This window comes from Leopardus geoffroyi, chromosome B2 (assembly GCF_018350155.1).
Source record: "Leopardus geoffroyi isolate Oge1 chromosome B2, O.geoffroyi_Oge1_pat1.0, whole genome shotgun sequence".
In the NCBI taxonomy this organism is placed as follows: domain Eukaryota; kingdom Metazoa; phylum Chordata; class Mammalia; order Carnivora; family Felidae; genus Leopardus; species Leopardus geoffroyi.
The window spans coordinates 89,662,925-89,690,862 of NC_059332.1; the positions used below are offsets into that span (position 1 = coordinate 89,662,925).

Below are 27,938 nucleotides of genomic sequence, written 5' to 3' on the forward strand. Positions count from 1 at the left end.
ATTAAATAATAAAATAGTAAATGTTTCTATTATAAAAGAACTTCAAGTCTCTATTATGCCTATTTCTGTATGACCACCTCAAACTTCATGGCCAAAGTAGTCATAGATGACACTACTTCGTACTATGTAAACTAGCTTTTATTCCCGTACAGCTTTATTTCATATTTAACAGAGGTCTCCCAAAGACATTTAGACGATTGTGTGCCACTGACCCTTAGAATCACAAAAGCATGGAAGCATTTCTTTCCTAAGGGTGTAGAATTGTTTCCCCTTTCAAGGCCCTCAAATGTCACAGAGGGCTAGAAGTCTAAATTGAAAATAGTTTCTTCAAGTGACCTGACAATATTCTGGACAGGGCATACATTATATAGTAGGGCTATTAATCACCCGAGCTAGGCAAATTTCATTGAAAGCTAAAACGGTGAGCAGTAACACTTTACTTCCAAATGTACAAAAGCTCTTCCTTGAGTAAGAGCAATGACATATTTCCAAGGGAAAAAAAAAAAAAAAAATCATTGTACATTTTCAACAGGCAGGGTCAATTTGGTAAAGGATTCCTTGAATTAGTGAAATTTACTCAGAAATTTGCTCAGTAATAGTCTTTCACTTAAGGCTTCTTAATAAAATATTGACCTCCTCCTAAGAGTGGCTGCAGATTTTTCAGTTATGTCCTCTTCAGAGTTCCTCTCTCAGGACACATGACCATCTCTCCAAATGACAGCACAAAGCTCTGGCACAAAAGAACATTTAGCATGTGTTATACTTGTTGGAATGACAGATACAAGGAAAAAGCAAAGTGCAAGTATGATTTTAAAAGTTTTAAAAGCTTTATTTAAACATGCTTTATTTGAATGTACCACTTCCTTGGGCTTCAGGCCCTTCCCCACTACCTTTTCAATTCAACAACAAAGGCAATCAGTAATTTGCCTTTAATACTGACAGGAAACAAAAACCTCTTGAATACCCACCAGTTTGGTCCAGGTAAGCAAAACTAGCTCATAGTACTTTTCTCTGCAAATACCGAAAAGCCTTTTCCAATGACACTTCAACCAGAGTTGTGCTGGAAAAGACTAGCAATTGTAATGTGGTGTGTGGCCATTGCTGGAGGTATTTCCCAGACCACTGCTATGGTGTCTCACCCATGTGTTGTAAACCAGCATCTACAATTTTACCATAAAAACTGAAAATTTACTTAATATTTTCAAATTCCATTTTATAAAAACTTCTCTCTTCCAAATTAAGTGTGAAGTACTACTCCTTTACATCTAATAACTTTATCCCTTTGAAATAATATGCATCAGCTCAAAAGTTTAACTGGTAAATATTCATATTTATACATAAATTGGTAACTCAGGATAATTTCCTCTTTACTTACATTACCATAATCAGAGTGTGGCAGATTTAATCTTTGTATATTTACAGGAAAACTCTAGAGCACATCTGGCAAATCTTTATGGTATAAAATGTAACTCCTCACACATGAGTTACAAGGGTTAATAAAAAGCCTATTTTCTCATTCAGGATTAGACATTACAGCCAAATTCCACTTAAAACTGAAAAACTTTTAAGAGCTAGAAGTATTCAAGACCTTAAAAATAATCCAATCCCCCCCTTCTACAGTTGAAGAAATTGAAGCCCACTGTGTTTAAATGATTTGTCCAAAATAAATTAAGCAGCGGAGTCAGAACAATTCAACGGATCTAATAATACTTCCATCAAACCATGATTAGTACATTTTAGAAACTTCAACAAATGAAAATAGACTTTAATGTATATAAGAGAAGAAAAATCCGTTAAAATGTAAACGTTTCCAAGACAATATTACAGGAACTGTGGACCTCATACAATTCCTTTTTAAAAATTCCCACATAAAAGAAGAAATCTCACCTACTGATTAATTATACTTCATTTGTTTCTTTGAAGAAACAATGACTTAGACACTAAACAAAAACAAAAAAAAAAAAAGAGACTATGTTTGGGAAGTTCACCTATTGTGTATTATACCATTAAACAGATGCTAAAACAAGACATTTTACAATGGCAGAAAACATATACACTGTGATTCCACACCAGTCTTTATTTATATTTTGGGGCCTTCATGAAACAAATCTTGTAATTACCTCTTCCAAGTTACATTTTATTCACTTGATGGTGTGGTTTACCCCGTTCCACAAAAACAAGTATGATTAATACACTAGAAATACTTTAAGAGAACCTCAAGACAGTTTTATTAACCAATTCAGACCAATGATTGTCTCAAAAATTGAAACTGATTTTGTGGTGGTGTCATTTTAGATTTCATAACCAAATTATGTATCTAGTTAACTTATGTGTGTTAGCATTCATATCCCAAATCACGGAAGCCCTATTTTATAAAATCTTACCACTAAGGTAAACATACTTCATTATATGTCAGTGAAGTGATGAATTCCCTAAATTATCCATAAAAATCTGAAAAACCTAAGTATCTAATTATAACACTGATGTATCTACTAATAATCACATATATCATTAGTGTGTTTTAAAAAATATCTACAGATTTAAATAAGAAGCTTGCATATTATGGCAGAGTAATAAAACTGTCAAATACTATTTTTGGCTTCTAATCATTTATCTTGCCCAAAAATGTGCATATCATAGCCAACAGAACTTTTCTGTAGAATTTTATTTTGAAAATATTATTTCACCTGAAGATTGATCTAAAAAACATTTTAAGATATGAAAATGTTATACAACTTATCTATTACAAATTAATCTGATAATTAATTCTGCAATTAGGTACACTGTGTTAGCTCACCTACATAAAAAATATTGCACATTTTCATTTTGTCTCCACATGTGACTGATGTCTAAACTATATAGAATTCCAAACTATTTAAAAGTTATTCTGTGAAATATCAACTTTATAAATATCAGAACTAAATGCACTGTAAAACAACCATTTTGGTAAACATGCATTTATTCACAGTTGATTTATTTCCTCTAGATAAATGCATAACTGCTCAAAATTATTTAAGAACCTATGTAGAGGTACAAGAGCACACTTACAAATCTATTTCTACCTTCATTTTGAAGAAACACTGATCATGGCAAAACTCTGGCTTATTTTAAAATGAACTATTGCTGGTAAGAAGGCATACTTTAAAACTTTCCTGTGACCTGCACCTGCTCTTTTCTTTTTAAATTAAAATTTAAAAGCATTTGTTTTCAGAGAAGTATCTATTGTTGCAAAACTGAATAATCACATAAAACAGACCCTGAAAGCAGTTGAGCATTTAAATGCCTGCAGAGCCTCATTTTACTTGTAAGTTATGACTGTCTTAAATAGCTAGACCACTCACTGATCATAATTGTTAAGAAATTGACAAAACCAGACCATTTTAATGTTATGAAATTGACACAAACCTGCATAATACAGCATTCCTCCACTGAGTTGAGGTCATATTTTAAAAATGTAAATAAATATATTGAATTGTGAGTCTTATTTCTGTAGTAACCCAGTGTTTAAAATATGCTTCTAAAACAGAAGTGGATAACTGCAGAATAGAGTTCCAGACTTGACTATGAGGGTCAAACACAACTGTTTCTTATGTGCACTGGCTTGATTGATTCCAGCAATTTCACTGTACAGAAGTAAACCATACTTTATACACAGAGAATATATTACTCAAAAATCCTCAAAATAGGAAGAAAAGTTTAGAAACCTGTCAAATGTTTCCAAATGAAAAGTAAAGATCTATTTTTGGCCCTCTTCCACACCCTTAAAAGTTGGAATTTGACAAAAAAATCCATGGGTACAGTTTACAAACTTTGACAAACTATTAAGTTAAAACCATTTTCTTTGGGGGAGATGAGAGGAAGTACCTTTAAAACCTGTTATACAAAATTCCAGCTGCCTTTTTATAAAAGTACGTTCCTTAGATTAAAATCATAAAATTAAGGTGCAAGAGGTTAACAAAAATGAACTGAAGAGCTTTATTGACATCACAGTACATTCAAGAATAATTTTAAGAACATTACAGCTGAAAGAGAATGGCATGTTTATAGTCTTATTAAGCACTATTTTTTGAAAAAAATGTAATACAAAGAAATCCTATTAAGTAACTTGGAGCAGCATTTGGAAAAAGTACACCTATTTACAGATTTAAAAAAAAAAAAAAAAAGATTCTGGTTTCACCTACACAGCCACAATGTGCCTCTATAATGAGACAAGCCCTTAAAACTCATGGAATTTTTTAAACATCATGGCATCCTTGCCACATCATTCCTCAGCGTTTACGACGGGGAGGGGTTGTTGATCTGGAAAAAAAAAGGGAAAAGACAAATTTAAAAATAAAAATGTATTTTAAACTAAAGAATCTGCAATTTTTAAATAAATATTATTATATAGGATTTCTAAAGTTACTTAAGACTATGATCATTTATCAAGTACCAAACTGAGTTTATTAAAGAGAGAGAGAGAAAGGACACTTTCAACTTTGAATAAATTCAGTCAAATTTTTTTAAAAATCAGACAAAATACTTTAAAAAGTATACTACCTTGATCGGGACTTAGACTTGTGTTTGCGGCTTGCCTTCTTACCAGACCTTTGAGATTTCTCCATGGATCGCGATCGACTATGTTTAGGCTTCTTAGCCTTCTTTTCTTTGCTACTTCCTGGAGATTCAGAACTGCTCCTTCCACTAGAATCAGAGCCTGAATGTTTTTTACTATCTTTGGTAGTACTTTTCTTACTATCCTGTCTAGAATCATGTCGGATGATTTTAACAGATATAGAACCACTCCTAGAGAATGTTCTTTCGCTTTCTCGTTTCCTTTTTAACCTATCATCCTGACTACTGAACTTAAAATCTTTTTCTTCCCTTTTTTGTTTCTCTTTTCTCTTATCCTGTTCACGTTCCCTTTCTTTGTCTTTCTTTTTCCTATCTTTATCTATACTTCGGCTCCTCTCCTTTTTTCTCTCCTGTTCTTTAGCCTCACCTTTATGCTTATGACTGCTCCCACTAAGATTTCCACGTTGATCGTCAATTTTACGCCTATCTCGACTCCTACTGCGACTGGACCGATTAGTTCGCCTATCCCTTGAGCGACTTCTACTTCTACGTCTCTCTCGAGAAGGACTCCGATTTCTTCGTCTTTCTCTCTCAATGCTATTTCTATTAGATCTTCTCCTATCTCTAATCTTGACTCTAGCCCTATTGCTCTCTATTTTAATTCTGCGAGAGTAACTTCTACTTCTACTCCGTCTAGCTTTAATTGTTGGAGATCTACTCCTGCTATGTCTCTTTTTCCTTTTAGGAGAAGAAGACCGAGAAGAAGTGCGACTACTACCTGAGCTAGAACTGTATGAAGAGCTAGAGACAGTACTACTAGTACTACTAGTTCTGCTATTGCTACTGGAACTACCACTACTAGAACTTCCTGATCTACTCCTTCCTTGTTTCTCTTTTTCTTTATGCTCTTTTTTTGGTTCTAAAACTGACGTAGTTTCATTTGGAGTTCTTTTCTTTTCATTAACCACATCACCGTCTGCTTCTCTTGCTTCTAGTAGTGATAAACTATTTTGCTCTTTATGGATAAATTCATTCATCTCTTTTGTAACCCTTTCTGTTTGTTGCTTTTCTTCTGAAAGAGAAAAAGAAAAAATACTATGAAAAGTCAAATGTATGACCAAAAAATCCCTAAACTACCAAATTTCAAACTATCAAATGGTAACAGTAGAACAGCATTGTTTAACAGAAACAGAATACAAGCCACGTAAGTATTCAAACTTTTCTAGTGGCTACATTAAGAAAATAAAAACAGATGAACTTAATTTCAATAGTTTATTAACCCAAAATATTAAAAACATCATTTCAAATATATACACATACATATATGTATATATATATATATATATATATATATGTATATAAAATCTTTCAAATCTAGTCTATTTTATACCTATAGCATACTTAAACTTGGTATATTTCAAGTGTTCAATAGCCACCTATAGGGTTATCTATGCTCCTGGACAATACAAGAAAAGAGTGTCAAAGTGGAAAGGTACATGTGAAGCAACTGGAAAAGATCTCCTTTTTGTCTCAAAAGGCAACTTAAAGGTTAAGTAATTTACAGGAAATTTTCGACTGCTAACTCTTAATAATTTCCTTGCCCAAGTATGATTTTTCCAAAAAATTCAAAACACTCTTTCAGTATTCCTAATACCATTATGTAAACTATAAAAAACTACAGTCATGGATAGTATTTTACATTTGAAAACTTCTATAAAGGGGTGCCTGGGTGGCTCAGTTCGTTGAGCTTCTGTCTTTGGCTCAGGTCAGGATCTTGCAGCTCGTGGGTTCGAGCCCCACGTCAGGCTCTGTGCTGACAGCTCAGAGCCTGGAGCCTGTTTCATATTCTGTGTCTCCCTGTCTGTCTGCCCCTCCCGGGCTCACGCTCTGTCTTTCAAAAATAAATAAATGCTTAAAAAAAAAACTTTCTGTAGAAAGTCCTCTATTTCCTTAAATATGCTAGCTACGCATTAAATATTCTAACTACAAATTACTTTTCAATAGTTTTACAAATACATTTCCGCCATTTCAAAAGTCTTCTTTTTCATTTTGAAAACTTTAGAAAGAAAAAATACATTAAATGACAACTTATAGCTATTGAAATTAATGTCTTACAAAACAAGACAAAGTTCAGCTTTTACATATTTTGAATACCACGATTAATTTTAAGTTTCATAAAAACTGCAAATAAGCCAAAAACCTTAGTTTTAGTCACATCACATGTTATCTATATTCTAACCTCAAGTCTACCCTCGATATTGTTAGGTTGGTTAAAAAATAAAAAGAAATACAAATAAAACTGGACAAAAATTAAGTGAGTCTAAAAGATATACCTTCCATCTGTTTATCATGTAACAGCTGCTGTTCTTTTTCTTTTCTCCAAAAAGCTTCCTGTTTTTGCCGGATTCGGTGCCGTAACTCCTCATCATCAGTGTCAGATGACTCAGAGCCTCTGTCACTCCTCTCATCTTCACTGTCTCCTGATCCATAACCACCCAGTCCACCTGTGTACATAAAGTTCAGTCTATCATATGGAAAAATTATTCTAGACACTAAAAAATCTTTAAGGTCTGAGAAGAAAGCTAATTTTTTTCATTGCCTTTTCTTGGAAGAATATGCTTATTCGGGGTGGGGAGGAGTATAATTCCAATGCGTAAGGGAGTTCGTAGAACCCTCATGAAAATTGACAGTATCTCATTCTTTCTGAAATATTTGTATTTCTCACCATAAAGGAACCGTGATAACAGTTCTGTTTTACTGTCCATACTAACCAACAAAACCACTTAACAGGGCACTAATAGAGCCTCACTAAAGCACAGTCAATTCAACTACCAATGATCCTGAAAATATATCTAAAATTAATTCTTTCATTGTTCAAAGCTCAGAAATCCCAGGTAGTATGCAAAGTATTTTTTCCCTGAAGAAGTTAGAATACTGTAATTCTCACTGGTACAGAAATGGTAATGTGCTAAAACTACTCCCCACCCTGAAGTGATCTAAATAGTAATTAATCATTAACAAAATCACATGGGCATTTGGCTCTACCCATTTCTGTTGATCCCCACAAAGATTAATTTGAAATGATGTGGAAAAGGCAAGTTCAAGCTTTTATATACTTGAGAATATATCATGCAAAGAGCAAATTACGAACACATCATTACTATTACACTATTATAAGATAAACTCTTTCCTCTATGTTAAAACTCAACTTGCTACAACACAATCTAAATGAAAGTCCCCTATTAACAGCATTAGTGGATAGGTTCTTCCCTAAGGCATGTATGCAATCATTTTGAAAGTGAGCTTAAATATAATCAGGGCTAAGTAATGAACTATACAACTCGCCCCAATAAACTATGAATTAGTCACATTTATAATAATTCCTGTGAATGCTTTAGTCAAAAAAAAAAAAAAAAAAAAAAAAAGGCAAACCTTTAGAGACCGAAATAACCCTAAAATCTAGGTTTATAAACTGAGTAGGAATAGTACAGTTTCAAAACAGAACACGTAGAGAGACATGGTAAGTGTGATTTTCCCTTTAAGGCCCTCTCACAAATAAGGAAAACACTTACCGAGTCCAGTGAGGGAAGCCAGTGCACTGGACTGTGCCAGCTGTTTTGCAGGAGCTTTGTATCACATCAACAACAGGAACAACATGTTAACACAAATAGCCACGATTTCATAGTCATGAGAGTCTATGGTATTGTTAAATCTACTACTATTGCTGCTTTTTGGGGAGAGAAGAAACATTAAAAACATAACATTCATTTTAAACCAGTAGCATGTCTGGCCTTGAAATTATAATGCTGAAGTGAGCTGAAATTGTTTTATAATGATGAAAAATACTGACCAGTACATCAGTATTTTTATTTTTGAGGTATGGTCCCTAATTTAAATTTTGCTTTCAGTATAGTTTTTAAGTGTTACCAAGAATATGGGGGGTGGGGGTGGGTGAATCTCTTGCTTCTGTAAGAATTTTAAGTGGTAAACTGTGAAAACTGAAGGGTCACAATTCAATTCATTAGTGAAACTAAACTACACTAAAAGTTATACACCAAATACTACGGTATCTATAAAAAAAAAAAAATCAGGTGAAATAAATTGAACATCAAGAATTTTCCACTATACATTTCATCAAAAAATAGCGTAATTGCTCATTTGTGCTCAAGCAAGTTGGATAAAAGGAAAAATACTTCTACAGTTTTAATGATGTCCTACAAATCTAACCTTTCCCAGAGAGTTAAAAACATGCAAGAAGAAAATATTTCAAATATCTGCTAGAATTCAGCAGGGACAACCAAAAAAAGTCCAAAATAGCCACCAAAACCAAAATATTCCCAGAAAAACAAAACCAAGAACACCCACAATATACCTTTCGTTGCTTTCCGGTGTGCATCTTTGGCTACGTAATAAATTTCTTCATCTGTGACATCCAGTAGAATTTCAGTCAGAAGCATTTTTGTCAGCAACATCTACAGAAGGATATTTTATATATTTATATATATTGTTCCTAATTTAATTATTATAGTTACTAACGCTGTTTGATATTTTCAAAAAAAATTAACAGGCAAAGCCATTTTATAAAACATTTTTAAACAAGAGATCATATCATTCCAAGGAACTGAGTATCTTGAAAATTACTCTAAAATACAAAAACTTTGAAAATTTCAAAATCATGAAATAAAGTATGAATTTCCCTGTATAATAAAGAAATTGAATTCTAATTCTATACACAAAATTTTTTTTTTTTTTTTATAAATTTTTTTTTTCAACGTTTATTTATTTTTGGGACAGAGAGAGACACAGCATGAACGGGGGAGGGGCAGAGAGAGAGGGAGACACAGAATCGGAAACAGGCTCCAGGCTCTGAGCCATCAGCCCAGAGCCCGACATGGGGCTCAAACTCACGGACCGCGAGATCGTGACCTGGCTGAAGTCGGACGCTTAACCGACTGCGCCACCCAGGCGCCCCAGTATACACAAAATATTTTTAAAAGGCCCCTATCAATAAAAATTTCCATAGATGCTTTAAGTTGAAAGGAGGATGCCTTCATTTAATAACAGTATTAGTAAGCAGCACAACACTAGTTAAATTACCTAGGAACTTACGTTAACCCTCGGCTCAAGGTGAAATTTAAGGGGAAGGAAAAGATAGCTATTCCACTCTGTTAGATCAAGTCCTTTTTTTCTTGACTACTGAAATATAGAGTACAAGTGACTTGAAATAAAAGCTGGATTCTAGCACTAGTTTGGCTACCAGCAACTGTTTGAAATGTACACCAACTATTAGTTCTTCAGCCTCTCAGGGCTCCAGATTACTCATCTGCTAACGAAAGTACACTATATCAGCATCTTCTACACATATTCCAAAGATCACTGGTCTTTTAATAGAAGAAATGCAACATATTATATTCCCAATCTCAGAAAATGACAGTACACATTATAGATATTTAAGGCTTTAAGTCTTTCAATGAAGAAATATGTTTAACTGTATTCAACTCAGTGCTTCCTAAACTTATTTTTCTATGAAGTCTTTTAATGTTTCTAAGTATTCAAAAGACATACCTTAGAAAATAATAAATCAATAAATGCTCTCTTGGGTCTCATATAGTAAAGCACTGTTTATTTACAACACCGGTATTAGGAAACATGCTTAATAACTGCTGCATAAGCAGCGATTTCCTATTATAAATTGTAGACACTATTACCTAGCATCTCTATATATCAATATACATTTTGCAGGGGCGCCTGGGTGGCACAGTCGGTTAAGCGTCCGACTTCAGCCAGGTCATGATCTCGCGGTCCGTGAGTTCGAGCCCCGCGTCGGGCTCTGGGCTGATGGCTCAGAGCCTGGAGCCTGGAGCCTGTTTCCGATTCTGTGTCTCCCTCTCTCTCTGCCCCTCCCCCGTTCATGCTGTGTCTCTCTCTGTCCCAAAAATAAATAAACGTTGAAAAAAAAAAAAAAAGAAAAAAAAAAAATATATACATTTTGCAATTGTTTCATGAGTTCACAGTTTAAATGTTTAAAACAGTCAACTAATAGTTTAGAAATTCTAAACAAAACAAATCCTGTAACAAAATGTTCTATGTCAATTATACTTCAGTAAAAAATATTTTTTTAATCCTGTACATGGTAAGAAATTTAACATTCTACCATTTGATACTCTTTCTCTTCTTCAGTCATCTCTGGTTCACTGTGCTCTTCCTGAGGAACTGGAGATGGACTTCTGGTGACTTTTCCACTACTTGCAGCCTCAACATTTTCAGTGTCTTCATCTTCCTCATCACTATCCTAGAAGAAGTAATAGTATGGGTAGCCCAAATTCATGCTTATAATGTAAAATAATTATCTTACACATTCTATTTTAAAACCATAAAGTCTATGAAACAGATATATAAAAATAAAATCTCTCTCTAAATTACATTACAAATTTGTACTATAGATTTCATTTAGTATAAAGTGTTACCTGAAAGGAAATATAAGATTACAAGATAGCCTAGGAATGTCAATTATTTTTCAAAAATTTTTAAAAGCTTATTTATTTATTTTTGAAAGCAAGAGGGAGCAAGAAAGAGAAGCACAGAGAGAGAGAGACAAGGAGGGAGGGATGGGGGAGGGAGAAGGAAGGGGCAGAGACAGCAAGAGAGCGACAGCAAGAGAGAGAGAGAGAAAGAGAGAGAGAGAGAGAAACAGAGAGAGAGACAAAGAGAGAGAATGAATCCCAAGCAGGCTCCACACCATTTGTGCAGAGCCCAACCCAGGGCTCAATCCCACAACCTGAGCCAAAATCAAGAACCCAAGCACCCCTCAATTTTTTTTGCCTTAGTCAATTTTGACTTATTTTATAAATAACCAAAATTAATATCATACCAAGACTGACCCAATTAATATCCATTATCTATCATGGTCTTGAAATAAGTAGCTTGTAGAACTTTGGATAAATAAACCACATTTATATTATTCAATGTTACTTTTATATAGCTACAAATTTAAGCTTGTTTACCTAAAATCATGTCACTTAAAATAAAGATCTGTGTCAGTTTCCAGATCTTAGCTGGCCTTGAAACTTAGCAAAATGTGTTTTGCTACAAAATGGACAGATAAGAAATGAGATGTAGGAAATGCATCATTTCCTACTTCAGATGTAGGAAATGCCAGAGTTCGTCTCTGTTTCTGGCTATAGGTTTTCAGTATCCAGATGGCACACCTTAAAAAGGGGCTGCTTCTTCAGGCAAAGAAGTATCCTAGAGTTACCCTTAAAAATCCTACTAAGTAAAAGATAAGGTGATCATTGAAACACTACTATGGAAAGACTATCTGAACCAGGGGAAGAATACATGTAACACAAGCCCAAAAGCATTTGGGAGAAGAGGGAAGATAATCTCCAAACACTTTTTTTGACACCTGAACCTATCAAATCTGGAAATCCACTATTTCATGTTAAAAGTTAATAATTACATTAAAAAAAAAGGCAAACTATTATGACAGTCTTTTGGTTCTTATCTTCATAATACCCACAACAAAAACACATCTTTGGCATGGTGCTTTTGTGAAACACTGAAAGTATTATAGCATTTATGAAATTTAAGCTAAACCAATGTCTACTTGAATCTAGTTACCCTGCTGTCCCCTTGTGATTTATTTCTGAAGCATAAAATGGCCTTGGGAGACAGACCAATTTCCAGAGTTGCATACCAGCCAGTACTATGGCTATCATGTCAGCTGAGAGCACATTACTGCTAAATTAAAAAATTCCTAAGCCACTCACACCATCTAACTGATGAAGGTTTAAAGATTTAACTTAATTACTTTCAGCGTGCATGTCAAAAACTATGAAAGTTATTCATCTTCTGGTATAAACATATACTTAAATATTCAAAAAAGGCAGATTTCCTTCTCCCTTGCCATTTTAACTTAGTTTCATTTTATAATCCACCACTAGGGAATCAGCTGCGCTGCAACAAGAGAATATGGATTTGTTCCTCAAGGTAAGACCTATCTAGCAGCCTAATGAGTAATTTCTCTCTGGAAAGAAATGTTTTATAAACCCACTGCCCCCTTTTTCTCCTTACTCTACCCTCAATAACAACATCTATAAAAACATAATCCTCAGGGCACCTGGGTGGCTCAGTTGGTTAAGCGTCCGACTTCGGCTCAGGTCATGATCTCATGGTCTGTGAGTGTGAGCCCCGTGTCAGGCTCTGTGCTGACAGCTCAAAGCCTGGAGCCTGTTTCTGATTCTGTGTCTCCCTCTCTCTCTGCCCCTCCCCAGCTCATGCTGTCTCTCTCTCTCTCTCTCTCTCTCAAAAATAAACATTAAAAAAAAAATTAAAAAACAAAAACCATAATCCTCAAAATATTTACTAAAAGTAATCTCAAGAATATTATTCTAATACTTTTTTATTACTAAATTACTTGTTTATTTAAAAAATTTTCACATTCAAATCACATGGGAGTTCCATGTCAAGTGACTCTAACACTTACAAATTTACTTCTCTGAGGTAAACGAGGGCCATCTCCTCCTTCAGCATCTTCTGTGGCCTTCTTCTCTTTTTTGGACAATTGTGAACGTTGTTGTTCCATTCTTTCTTTCTCCAACTTCTTCTGCTTTTCACGTTCCATTTTTTCAAGACCTTCTCGAATCCAAGCTGGAAGAGTCCTGCGTTTTACTGCATCTGTTTCACATGGAAAACAATATTTATGAGTTAGTTTAATAAAAATCATAAATGTATGAGTTCCTTATTCTTGAATTTCTACCAACTTTGTGAGTAAATGAAATAAAAGAATTCTGGTGCCATTTGAGTGCTTATAACTATCATCTTCAGTAAGACAGTGATAAGGCAACCCAGTAACCATTATGCTTCTCTTTAAGATCATTTTTAAGAGCAGCAGTGAATACCGTCTTTTTTGTTTTTTAAAGTAGGCTCCACGCCCCACGTGGGGCTTAAACTCACAACCGTGAGATCGAGAGTCACATATTCTACCAACTGAGCCAGCCAGGCCCTTTGTGAACATTGTCTTAATGTTTATGACAAGCCAGGACACTATGAAAGCACATTAAACGATCATCTCACTTAATTCTAAAAAAAAAAAGAAAAAAAAATCACTACTATTATTCAATCTCTTTTACAAATAAGAAACCTCAAGTTCAAAAAGCTTAATGATGTATTCAAAATTAAAAAGCCAATAGTAGTGATGTGGGCTAATTCCAAGCCAAACTTTTATACTACACTGCTTCTTAAAATATAAAAACGCAACAGAGTCAAACAAAAGCACAAGTCTATTTTTCACAATGAGAATTCATGTGAAGAACTATGATTCCGTAAGTTAAAAAAGAAGTTAGAATCTTCCTATCATGTCTACTTTGTGATAAAAAGGAAAGACTTAAATGTTCTGGTATATTAGGTATTGGATTTGGATTTCTAGATACAAAGCTTAAGTTTACAACATGTCATTAGACATAAATTAGTTATACTATATTAAAAATTTAAATCTTCAAGGGCGCCTGGATGGCTCATTCGGTAGAATGTACGACTCTTGATCTCGTGGTTGTGAGTTTAAGCCCCACGTTTAAGCACTAGGCGTCCAACTCCTGATTTCGGCTCAGATCACAATCTCATCTCATGGTTGTGGGATCAAGCCCCATGTCAGGCTTCGTGCTGGGCATGGAGCCTGGTTAAGATTCTCTCCATCTCTCCCTCTCCCAGGCTCACATTCTCTCTCTCTCATAAAAAGAAAAAAAAAGAAAAAGGAAAAAAATTATATCTTCTGCCAAAATATTTCTGGCAAGTGAAATAACCAAAGGAAAATTAATCTGGCAGCAGCATATCAGATTAACTGAGAGTGGAAAGAGACCAGAGACAGAGAACAATTAAGAGGTTTTAAAAGGGGGAACTGTTCATATACTGGCATAATGTACCAAATTGCCAACACTGAAGAAAATATCAAAATGCAACAGCTATGATAAATTTATTATTCATCACAAAATCTGTAGTTTCAGATAATGATTTATTTTAAAAAAATTATTCAGAACTTTTCATATTTTAGATCAACTTTTTTGTAATGTTAAGGGTTATGACTATAAAATGATAGGATTTTAAACTATCAATTCCTAACATATCAGAAGTGTCAGAACAATTTAAGAAAACAAGACATCCTTTATACATGATCAAGAAATCATGCCAATTGTGGTCACTAAACTTAAATAGCTACCAATTTGTGGAGGCTCCTGCTTCACAGGAAGTGCAATAGGTGAACGCTGCCGATCCCTGAATGATGATGGCCTTTCTCTTCGATTCTGGGGAGGTGCTGGAGGTCCTGGAGGTCCTGGTTGCCAATAAGGAGGATGAAATCCACCTTGCGGTGGACCAAAAGCAGCCCCATGCTGAAAGAGTATTGCAGTTTATTTTTCTTCACATTAATACAATATACTCTCTGGGACACACGTGTGTTATGAACTGGGACAGTAGAAATCCATGTGTGCAGCAAATCCAAGAATTCCATGGTTCTAATATCCACCGATATTTCTGTAGCCCCAAGAACCTAGGCTTACTTTTCTTAAGAAAGATAAAGATGTTCTGCCTATGTAAATGCAAAGAGTCATCTAAAATTCAGCTAATACACTATTTTCAATAAATATAGAAAAAGATATATATATGACCTTTTATAAAATAATCCTTCTACTACCATGAAATCAAATGTCAGTTTTTGTATAACTAGAAAATACAGGATGTTTTTTTTAATCAATTCCAACTTATTTCTTATGAACTTTAGTTGTTTCTATAATCTTGCAAGAAATATTATCTATTTTAAACAAAATAAAAGTTATGGAATCATTATATATTTTTTTGCAATTTTCCTATTTTCAGAGGCTTTTCTAATAAGCCCATTGCCAACAGGACTCTGTCTTGTTAGCATGGGGGTTTATCAAGATAATGGGGTGTAAGTAGAAGCTCCCTGCCACTACATTTCTTCAAAACCAAAACCAAACAAACACTGTCATATCTGTATACCAAGTACGAGTATACACAATAAGTATCTGAATACATATGAATGAGGATTACTGTCTCAAGGTGCATACTGTTTACAATTTATGTCCATTATTAATACAAGTAGTGAAATAATGTCTGAGTTTTTTCAAAATTTTAAATCATGATAGCTCAGTTTATAAGGTAACAACTACAATCAGTTATTTCAAAATGATTATCTAGCACTATAATTTGAGGGTGGACCCTTGGCAGAGTGATTAGAGAAAATAAAGCCCCACATAACGATACTATTTCCCATAGAGTTCTATGTCCCTAGGAATGAATTAGATGCTACAAAGGAAATTATGTACAATTTCATTAACATGTCATGTCAGAATGGAAAAAAAATGACAACACTAGAAAAAGTCATAATTCTAAATAGCAGAAGGAGAAAGTCATAATTCTATATAGCAGAAGGAACTGCATTTAGGAAGATGATCTATGTTCTTCATGTATTTTATTCATGTCTTATCCATGATCTATTATTGACAAATAATGTATTCAACTACTGTGCATTTTCTAAACTTTATTCAACATTTAAATATACCATTTTGAAATTATAAATTAGAAAACAAAACATCATATAGCTATTGCACTTACACATTTTTCTTTTTATCCAAATTTTTCCCTAACAATCCTTTATATCATTCTCCTAAGCATATCAGACACCAGGAAAAAAAAAATCTAATGATTTTAATACTCAAAAATTGAGAATTTTTCTGAGACATAATATGTGCTTATCTGTACAAGACTGAAAAGTGAAACACAGATCTTAGGTACTCTTGATGAGACACTTCCAAAGAATGGATTACGTGCACATCTACAATATTAAAGCAACAAAATATCTTTCACCTGATAGTCAAACTGGTTCACTGGCCCCACTGCAAAATTATCGGGTGGTCCACCAAAGTTGTGATTGTTCTGGTTAAATATATGCCTGTTGTCAGGGGCAAATTCCCCACTGTCCTGACTGTTGCTGTCTTCGGAAGGAGGAACAATGTCCATTGGGCCTGGTGTTGGTGGCATCCATGGCTGATCTGGAGGGGGGTGTGGGGGCTGCTGATGCATTCCCCATTCTATTTAGGATTTAGGCATAAAAACATTCAACAGGGGGTTATAACAACATCACAAATTTTTAAGATCTCAAGAAAGATTTTTCAGCAAAGAAACAGATTTAAAAATTTATGACTTCTTGGGTCAAATTCCTCTTGTATATCTTAAAAATAAGCAATTAATTAAACTAGTAAATAATTCAAATGAACTAACTCCACTCTAATTCATATCCTAAACATATAGAAATCAAATGCCCAAAATTATTTTTAATAATGTAACAAAATCCAAAGCATTTTTTTTGTTGACTTTTTCTATTTCTGTCCAGTAACAATACCATAAAAAATAACACCTTGAGATTTTATATATAATATCTTTCTTGCATGAACACATTTATCCTCACAACATCCCTGTGAGGTAGGGAGAAATCAGGTATTATCTTTGCCAATTTCAGGAGGGAAAACTGAGGCACACAGAGGTTAATCACCTGCCCAGGTCACAAAGAAAACCAGTAGAATAAAGTTGGGGAGTGGGAATGCCAGGGTGAGTCATTTATGAACTAGAACTTGGGAACCAAAACATTTTCAAACTTGGGGAAATTTGGTGTAGCTTCAAGAAAACTAGAAATAAACTACCTCAGAGTATCAAAGATTAGAATATTCATTATTCTTTTAAAAGTGATGTTAGAGGATTACTTCCTGAGTTTTCCATTCTTACACTGAGAAACAATAATAAGTATTAATAGGGAAAGGGAGATTAAAACTCCACCATCAGCATACTCAAATGTAAGATTCCTCTATAAATATTTTCAAGTGACTATTCAAAATAATAACACAAGACATGGAAAACTGAATTAGCATCAAGAAATCTAAATCATACTGTGAAGTAAAAAAGCAAATGAACAAACAAAAAAATAAAACATATAAAAACTTATGGAAGATCTTCACTATCTGGAAAAAAAAAAGGAAAGAAAAAGATGGGTGGATGGTAGGGGCAGAGTATATTTGACAGACTAATTTGTCACTTAGTGACACAATATTTCTTTAATTAGAGGCTAGACATGTTTTGCTCTGCCAGTGCTGCTTCTGAAAAGGCCAGAGGTTGCAACAGAGAGACATAGAATGCTCTCTTCCCTAGATGCCAAGTGAGGTTTCCAGTGTTCCCAGCCCCTGTCAGCCTAGGAATGAAGAACCAAGAAAAGAATCAAACTGAGTGCCACAATGCTAGCAGATTGAGTACAGAATAATTTTAACCACAAAATTTCAAGGTCAAATCTAAATGAAACTGCCTATTCTTTAAGGAGCATCAATTTCAAGAAGTCATAAAACTAAGAAAATTAAACAATTTATTTAATCCTCATTTTATTTTAAAAATAGTCCTAAAATCCAGATAACATGAAACAACAAACCTGGTTGCCACATTCTGTTAAAGTTTGAATCCCCTTGAAAACTCCCATGATTGTTTGGACCAGATTCCATTGTAGACATATCTTGTCCATTTGGCATCATTCCTGGTGGTTGTTCTACCATACTTTGCTGCCCTGAAGCTTCTCTTTGAGCAATCCAAGCTTGAGCCAATGCAGCCCAGTCAATCTGACCTAACATAATTGAACACAGCAGAAGCTGCCATTCAGAATGTAAGAGCTAAAAGAATAGTGCCTCTATGTAAAACTAGCATCTCAGTTATTCCTTACTAGAGTTTTTAAATATTACAGATTTTAAATATTAAATTGGTTATGGCTGAAAGGATGCTTAGAAAACAACCCACATTCAGGTTACAAAATAATAGAAGACTTCTGGAAAACAATGCCACAAAATCACTCTTAACTGGCTTCTAATATTAACTCATAAGAAATTTATCCCCTGTACCTTAGTTTACGGAGTCTTTTAAAAGTCTTCTTTCCTTCGTTTTGTTGTCGTTTTTTTTTTTAATTACTATAAAAACAAATGATCAAACTCACGAATTTCTTCCTCAAACATATCCTATCCAGGCCCACAATGGATCCTGTAGACTTAGGATGGATACAACTATCTATCTCTGCTCATCCTCACAGTCACCCTTTAGCTAAGGCTCCCTTCTCTAGTCAAAATACATCTTCTTAGCAACTTCTTAGCCATTCTTTACTCAAAATGTATTGCCTCACTATCTTAAAGGTCCTCTTGCTTCTCCAATATCTATGCTTAACATTTTAAGATCTAATATTATTAATAAAGGAAACAAAGTAGAAAACAAAGTAGAAAAACAAAGACAGTTTTTCACATTGCAGTAAAGATTAAATAGGTATTCTCATACATTTTGGTGGAAACATAGGCTGGCATAAACCATGTGGAGCTGAACCTGGGCAGTGTGTATCCAAAACTTTTCAAATGTGCTGACAGTGGTATAACAAACCTAGTTCCTGGATTTTTTTTTCTTGAGAAAATAACTGGACATGTAACAATGCAATGATATGTATACAAAATTATGATAATTATTTCAAAAAGTACAAAGCTACAATCATCCAAAAGTGATTTACTAATTTATAGTACTATAACAGAATGTTATTTAGCTATTAAAAAAAGAAATAGAATCAGATTAACCCAGTAAAGGCAGGACAGTGGAAGAGGTCTTATCAATGAAGCAAAACTGGCCATGAGTTAACAACTATGAAAGCTAAGTAATAAAAAGGGGCTCCCTCACTCTTTTCCACATCCATACATGCTTGAAATATTCCATAATAAAAAGAAAAATTTAAATGATATATATAGCATACCTTCAGTTGACTATGAGCTACGTAATGAACAACAGAAGTATGCTTTACTTAAGCAACACATTTAAGGAAGATTTTCCTCTTTCTTTAGAAAAATAAGAACTAAATCAGTTTTAAAAATGTAAAATCTTCATAAAGCTTTCTACTCTTTGAGGAAGTCTTCTAAAGAAAAATTCATTCCCTAATATGTATGCTATGGCAGTATTATTTATGAGACAAGATTATATTTTGGTCGTAAAACGATCCAATAAACCAATTCCAATTCCATTTGCCCTAATCCCATCACCTATCTCCCACTCATCTCTATCTCCCCTTTCCCAATTTCCAAATTCAACTGATTTCCTTACTTGGATCTTGCTGGTGCTGGAACGACTGCATCCACTGTTGTTGGTTCAAGGGCCATTGCTGCCAAGGCTGTCCTCCTTGATCCCACATCCTGACTTTTTAAAATATATTTGATTTTCTATCTTCAACAAAATAAACAATTTAAAAATGAGAATCACAGTTAATTTTAAAAGCTCACACATCAGAAATTATTATATGATGATACATTTATGTGATCAGAGCTCTAAAATTCTGGTCAGTAGTTTACCAAAGGGAAGTGGAATTTTTAGATTGGCAAGCAAGAGTATAAAATTTAAATTAAAAAAAAAAATTTTTTTTTAACATTTATTTATTTTTGAGACAGAGAGAGAGAGAGCATGAACAGGGGAGGGTCAGAGGAAGAGGGAGACATAGAATCTGAAACAGGCTCCAGGCTCTGAGCTGTCAGCACAGAGCTTGACACAGGGCTCGAACCCACAGACCGCGAGATCATGACCTGAGCCGAAGTCGGACGCTAAACCGACTGAGCCACCCAGGCGCCCCAAGAGTATAAAATTTAATGTTAATGGTGGCAAGCATGGCTCTAATCAACTCAGCTCAACAAGATGGGGAAAATATCTATTTTTTCCCAATACAGACCTCTGGAAATACAGTTATTTATTTTAAAGATTATATGAAGGGCCGCCTGGGTGGCTAAGTTGGTTAAGTGTCTGACTCTTGGTTTCGGCTCAGGTCATGATCTCAGTCTGTAGGATCAAGCCCTGCATATGGCGCTGCACTGACAGGGGGGGCCTGCTTGGGATTCTCTCTCCCCCACTCTGCCCTCCTCCACACACCCAGACGCTCTTTCTCTCAAAAAATAAATAAAACATAAAAAAATAATAAAGATTATAAGAAAAAAAGTGATTTAATCTCTTCCCAACCAAAACTCCCTAAAATGGGTAACCAAACAGCTCTAGCTGTTGAAGGAAAACTCTTCCTTATAATTAGAGCTAATGAACACAGAAGTAGAATAAATTCAGAAAATTACTATATTGCCAAACCTAATGAAACAACTGATTCAGGAAATCTGACAAGTTGATGGGAAGTCACAAATTCAAAGGTTGCTCAAATACCACCCCTACAGACTATTACTTGCCTCTTCATGAGACACAATATTATATCCCCAAATCACTCTGAATATTTTCTCCAAAAATGTTTAACGGAGTCCAACTGAGCTTTTGGATCTAATTCTACTATAAAGAAATTAAAGGGAACAAAAGAATGACATAAACAGTATCAAAAGAAACAACTTGACAAATCCAGAAAGTCAGATAGGTCTACAAGAGCAGATTTCTTAACATTTAAATACCATGGAAAAGAAAGGGAGAGCGCATATGTGTTAATAACTGTTAAATCTACGTGATGTGTGGGGCGGGGGGTAGGGGGCATCACACTAGTCTACTAGTCTACTTTTCTCTAAACTAATTTAAAAACTTTCATAATAAAAAGTTTAAAATTCCTACAAGTCTAATACAGCTGTACTTTATCCAACACTGACATACAACCCCTTTTAAGAACCATTGATATGCATGGCAAACAGGATGTGTTTCTTCATTTTTGTACCCTAAGGCTTAGCATAGAGGCATTAAATAAATTTTTACTAACTGAATTTTTCTAGAATGACCCTTTCCTCTATTCTAAAAACAAAACAAAAGCAAGCCTTAGCACTGCGGGATCAAAAAAAAAACTAAGAAAGCCAGATAAGAAGGAAGTAAGAGGCACCCACTCAAATAGGACAACTAGCTGTTACAATTCAGTCTCTAAAAAAAGAGTTTGCAGCATTCACACAATGTCATATAGTTCTATCAATGTCAGATCCTGACCTTTCAAGTAAAGAACACTGTAAATTAGAAAAGATGCATTCCTTTGTTACCTTGATTTCCTTACAGTCAAGTGCACTTGACTTCTAGTCACCGAATACAGTCTATAATAATGGCATCATTAGAATATGCTAAATAGCACCACACCTGAGGCCAACAACAGACTTGAGTATCAATTCCAAGCTGCATATGCTTCTTTTTTTAATCTCTTCAGATCTTCTTTCCTCTCTCCTTTTTCCCTCTCTTTTTCAACTATACCTTTAAACATTTTAAAAGCTAAATGACTTATTAAAATCCTTTACAACTTTAATTAAAAGGTAACAAATAAATAAATAAAGAGGAACCCCCCCAGAAGAAATACCAACTGCTATTTTGACTAACCTCAGAGGTTCACCTTCTGTTTAAAATTTGGGTTGATTCAGACTACAGCTTGGAAGCATAGCAGCAAGATTACTTATGCCCTGAGGGGGGAAAAAAAAAGAGCATATGTTTACTCTTAGATTATGAAGAGTTACTAGAATTAATAAAATTCTAGAGATGCAACATAAAAGTGTGATCATCTCTAAATTAATTTGGAGCTTTTCCTCCCATTAACTTTATAATGAGAAACTACCATTTTAAAGTTAAGGGAAATAGGTACATCACAAATGACAAAGCAAAGCTTTTTAAAATTTTTTCCCTTTCAAATAAATATCTTTTTATTTACTTGAACAATTCATTAGTATAAAATAATGTCAAACAATTTAGGGACTGTCATATATGTTGAGAAAAAAGGAAACATTTGAAAAGCTCTCATTCACCTGACATTAACTTAAATGGCACAAGTAACAAGATGCATTAATTTAGGTTTTTCTATAGAATTCTAAGTTTAAAATTAACACCAGCAAGGTGAAAACAATTTGTCCCTCAAATGTTTTCATTTTATTCCCATTGGATCAATAGCTTTTTAAAGTTGATAGAAAGTCAAATCTATTCACCTTTTTATCTCCCATAAGGGACAGGACAGCCTTTTGCATACATCAGTCTCTAAATACCAACTGCAAAAATGAATAGTCTCTAGCTCCTTCTAATACAGCAAAGCTGTTGTAAGCATGGCTTGCTGTGTTTTCCAAAGCTGTAAATGGTATATCAAAACTCAATGCGCAGATTTTTCTGTCATAGGTTGTAAACTCATACAATGTAGGCATCATAACTAGTATACTCACTACTAGAGTTGCAAATAGATGTGCCCTTAAACCACTTTCATGATGAAAATGATCCGTACTGACTCCCAACCATCATTTCCAATACACAGATTTACTTCTCTAGAAATCAAAGTTGCTTTCACTTACTCATGTTTAATGGTTGTCATGAACAACTTTTCAGTTCTCCTTTTAAGGCCAGTAACCTGGATTTCAGAGCACAAGCTCTTTTCATGATGCCCACCTAAACCACTCACCAGCTGTATGAACATGGGCAAATTAACCACTGTCTAATTCTTGGTTTTCACATCTGTAAAATGGAGGACATAAATAAGTGTTCACCTCATTGAGGATTAAATGAGAAACACATGAAAACTCAGCAAGGGTGCCTGGGTGGCTCAGTTGGTTAAGTGTCCAACTTTGGCTCAGGTCATGATCTTGCGGTTCAGGGGTTTGAGCCCCGCATCAGACTCTGCTGACAGCTCAGAGCCTGGAGCCTGCTTCAGATTGTGTCTCCCCCTCTCTCTGTCCCTCCCCACCTAGTGCTTGCTCACTCGTGCTCTCTCTCTCTCTGTCTCAAAAATAAATATTAAAGAAAACTCAGCAAAGCAGTCTTCAAAAAGTAGAGCTTAATACCACCATCAACACTTTCTCAGTATCTCAGTATCATTTCTGAGAGCACTCCTCAAGTTTACAATTGGGGGCAGGCAAAGGGGTTGGCAACCAAGTCAAGCCATTTCTACTCAACTCTTTTTTTCTTCTTTGAAAGTAACCTGAGGTATCTTCGGAAAAAATTTTTTTTTTCAAAAAAAATCTTCTTGTCCCTCCCTCTCACAATATCATTGAGTGAAGCTTTAAAAAAGAAAAAAAGGAACTTCAGGAGTTTTCCCATGCACAGAAAGTTTTTACTTGCGTATTTTCAAGAGTTTGATTGGTATTACTTGTAGCCATTTGTATTTGTTAAAACCAGCCACTTCTACTTTTACTATGTTTTCCAAAGCTTCTTGCCCCCAAAGATTTTATGGAAGCTACTATTCAAATACAGTGTTTGATACACTTAGGCTTAGAAAAATACAGAGATGTGAAACTGTGAGAAGCAGAACAGCATAAAAATACAGCAAAGAAAGTGACAATAAAAGTCAAGGAATTAAGAAGTTAGGAGGTATTTGATAAAATGCTTCAATGAAATCTGCAGTTGAAAAACTTGGCTACAGAAGATGAGTATTGAACGAGGGGGTGGGTAAAACACCAAAAGGTTAGTTGTTTCGGAAGACAATTTAGCATTACCGTATTTTATCAAAATACCAGCAATTCCACGACTTAAACCATGGATGAGTATACTCACCATGTAACCCCAGCCCCTGCAGCATGTTTGTAACAGTGAACATCTGCTTTTACTGTCAGTCAAAGGGCAATGGGTGAAATACAAGAGAAACATACAGTGGACTGCTACTCAGCCATTACAATGAGTAAGATAGACTTTTATATGCTGACATATATTGATACACAAATTATATTAAGCAGTGAAACAAATTATGTGATACAACATGAATAATGATGCTGCTTGAGGTTTTTTCTTATTAAGAATGAAATTTAGGGGCGCCTGGGTGGCGCAGTCGGTTAAGCGTCCGACTTCAGCCAGGTCACGATCTCACGGTCCGTGAGTTCGAGCCCCGCGTCAGGCTCTGGGCTGATGGCTCAGAGCCTGGAGCCTGTTTCCGATTCTGTGTCTCCCTCTCTCTCGGCCCCTCCCCGTTCATGCTGTGTCTCTCTCTGTCCCAAAAATAAATAAAACGTTGAAAAAAAAAAAAAAAAAAAAAGAATGAAATTTAGTATAGAAAATCCCTAAATTACAAAAATGCTTAAAAACTAGTAGGCTCTGGGAAGTGAAAATAGATCAGGAAATTCTGATTGTCTTATATCTGTGTTCTTTGAATTATTTTACCATAGTGTGTGTTTTTAAAAATACATATATAGATTTTTAAAAGATACAAAAAAAAAAAAAAAATCAAAGGAAGCTGATCAGCACAGTCCATAATGACAGCTATATATAGGCAATAAGCCCTACACATGTAATAGAACTGTGAGACTTTGGGCAAATTACCTGACCTCTGACTCATTTTCTTATGAAGGATTTGGGAGTAAATTTCTATAATCTAGTCCAAAAAGGGTTTCTCCAGTCATGAGAATAAAATTTAGAGTTACACTGAATTTTGTAAAGGGACAGATTTTAAGAAAAGACTTAGTATACTCAAATATCTAATATAAACTTTTATATATGTTTCAGCATCTGGCACAATGCTTGATAAAGGGTTTCATTAATTATCTGATTAAAGAACAAGATTGTAAGTGATTTGATGGCAAGGATTTAGAAACCCCACACTTTCTTCATCTTCACCATAAAATCTTCTTTACTAACTAATCAACATAACAAATGAAAAATCTAGAAAACATAAGGAATATGAAGGCACATATGGCAATAATAAAAAAAGATGTCCTATACTTTCAGTATGGTTCAATGAAACAACACTGCCTTATACCATTAAAAATGACATTTACAGATTGGTTTAACAATGATTTGGAAAATACTGGTAACTGTTAAAGATGAGTGATAAGTACACTAGAGTTCACTACACTCTACTTTTGCACTGTTTGAAGATTTCCATGATGATAACCTAAAGATGATGCAGTGTACATGTTATAGAGACTTACAATGAATTTTCGCTGTTTTTTTTTTCATGGCTTGTACAAGATCTTTTGAGGGCAGAGTCTTACAATTACATGAATTCTCCATAGTGCTTTGCCCATATTAAGTTGTGAAATTACTTTACTCATTCACTGAAATTTCTTATCAAGTAAAAACACTAATATTCAAGGATGAAAAGAACATTCTAACACTGCTACTCTGATCTGATAACATCAAAAGCCAATTCCAATTTATTTGCCCTTCCTTTAGCCTTAATTTTAAATATCCTTAGGCTCAACTTCTCAGATTTGGAAAATATGATTATAGATCTCACGCTGCAAGCCTTTCCCTTCATGGGGCTAAATTACCTGCTATTTCCTTGTCAACAATTGGGATTTAGGAAAAACAGAAAGATCAATAACAACGGTTTGCCATCAGAGCATCCAAGTTATCACATATGGCTGGAAAAATCTAGTTTATGACCATGACCAGTGTTACAGATTGAAAGATTATGTTTTAGTCCTATCCTCACTCCCATAAACTATCAATGTGACCTTATCTGGAAATAGGATAGCTGCAGATGTATTCAAGATGTGAGGTCATACTGGCTTAATGTAGGTCCTAATCCAATGACTGGTGTTTTTATTAGAGACACAGATACACACAGAGAACACCATGCGACCACAGAAGCGGAGACTGAAGTGATGTGTCTATAGCCAAGGAAAGCCTAGGATTGCTGAGAACCACTAGAAGCTAGGATGAGGCAAGGAAGGATCTTCCCCTAAAGCAGGGTTGGAGAGTTGAGGGTGGAGTGAGCAAGCAAGCATGGCCCTGCAGAAAACTTTATTTCAGACTTCCAGCCCAGAGAACTGTGAAAGAATAAATTTCTGTTGTTTTAGGTCACTCAGTTTATGATAATTTATTACAGTATCCCTAAGAAACCAATACAACCTGAAATGGCCATCGTTTATCTTTTCCATTTCTTAGATGACTCTATATTAGAACACTTGTTGCTCTGAGATTCTTAAAATTACTTGTTTAAGTGACAGTCATTAATATTTGCAAAAGTCCTCTCATAAACTAACAGATGAATGAGAATGAAAATGTAGTATCTGTTTTAAAGTACTTAAGCATCAATTGCAAAATCAAAGAGATATAGAAACACATCTATCCTTTAGTGCATATGGTAAAATGTTTTTCAGATCACACACACAGTTTAGAAACCACAAAATGCAACAATCCTTTTCTCCCCTGCCACGTCACTGCACATCAGATGACTGACCTCAATGCCAAAAAGAATTCATCTGTTCAATTCAGGTTAGGTGGAAATGGCCCTAGCAGGGGCTAACCTTGTAATCATTTGAAATTTAGTAAAACAAATTTTGCTATTTGATGGGACACGCATTTTAGGATATACTGAAATGCTCTGCCACTTGCAGATCAAAAGAGGCACTCAAAAAAATTGGAGAATTGGATAGTTTGGTTATAGATGCCAAAAAAAAAAAAAAAAAAAAAAAGGATGGAGGCATGTCATAGTAGACAATTAAAAGAGCTCCCAATGTCCAAAACTGAAACAATCTGAGCAACAAAATAAAGTAACAATGGATTTTAAGACAACTTATGACACAAATATCTATGTGTCCACACTGATATAAACAAATGATTAAATATGCAGGGACAAATCATTCATGCAGAAGCATTCCAACTAAATTATGTGGATACTACATCCTAAAAAGGAGGGAGAACATCGCTCTCCACTCCTCAAGTACAGATTGTGCAAAAGGACTTCCTTCCAATGAGTACAGTATGGAAAGGAGGGGGTTGTTAGGGGAGAGCAACTTTACAGTGGAGAAACTTGACAAACACCACCTCAAGCAGGTGACTGAGGTGAATTTTTAACATTCATATTACATACCCTTGATAGGATGTGATGAAAAAGGCACTGCTCCTCTGTAATCTTCCTTTCCAAAACCCCTAACATCAGTCTGATCATGAGAAAAACATCAAATTCCAACCGCAGGGAACTCTATTATATATCTGACCAGTGAGCCTCAAAACTGTCCAAGTTACGGTACCAGTTTGCTAGGGCTGCCATAACAAAGTACCATAGACTGGGTAGCTTAAAGAACAGAAATTTATTTCCTCATCCTCCCGGAGACTAGAAATCCAAGATGGAAATGTCAGCAGGGTTGATTTATTTCGAAGGCCTCTCTCTCTGGCTTATAGTTGGCTGTCTTCTCTCTATGTCTTTATATGGTCTTCCCTCTGTGTCCTAACCTCGTCTTATAAGATCACCAGTCATAACAGATTAGGGCCTACCCTAATGACTTCATTTTACTTTTTTAAAGACCCTATCTCCACAAATGGCTATATCTGAGATACTGAGGTTAGGACTTCAATATATGAACTTTGGAGGGACACAATTCAACCCGTTACAGTCATCAAAAACTAAGAAAGCCTGAGAAACTATCACAACTAAAAGAAGGCTGAGGACACATGACAAC

At 34.8% G+C, this 27,938-nt stretch overlaps 1 protein-coding gene across 12 annotated transcripts in view; it reads right to left on the reverse strand.

The window, feature by feature from the left end:
* Positions 1-422: 422 nt before the first annotated feature.
* The window catches only part of PNISR (PNN interacting serine and arginine rich protein), a 28,694-nt gene continuing 1,178 nt past the window's right edge, over positions 423-27,938 (reverse strand). Inside the window, exons 2-14 of one of the 12 annotated variants that reach the window (XR_006717430.1) lie at positions 21,949-22,028; positions 19,729-19,848; positions 18,041-18,229; positions 16,435-16,658; positions 14,768-14,939; positions 13,040-13,230; positions 10,709-10,846; positions 8,927-9,026; positions 8,127-8,180; positions 6,888-7,058; positions 4,540-5,626; positions 4,182-4,299; positions 423-730 (exon numbers count right to left, since the gene is read on the reverse strand). Coding sequence is in view for 11 of the 12 variants with exons in the window: in XM_045499112.1 (XP_045355068.1) it covers positions 4,269-4,299; positions 4,540-5,626; positions 6,888-7,058; positions 8,127-8,180; positions 8,927-9,026; positions 10,709-10,846; positions 13,040-13,230; positions 14,768-14,939; positions 16,435-16,658; positions 18,041-18,229; positions 19,729-19,816 (2,445 nt within the window). In the remaining variant the exon portion in view is untranslated. Of the gene's footprint in view, positions 731-3,951; positions 5,650-6,887; positions 7,059-8,126; positions 8,181-8,926; positions 9,027-10,708; positions 10,847-13,039; positions 13,231-14,767; positions 14,940-16,434; positions 16,659-16,881; positions 17,810-18,040; positions 18,230-19,728; positions 19,849-21,948; positions 22,029-22,898; positions 23,059-27,938 lie in introns of those variants that run through there. The other 11 variants (XM_045499112.1, XM_045499116.1, XM_045499113.1 and 8 more) reach the window with 11 other exon arrangements.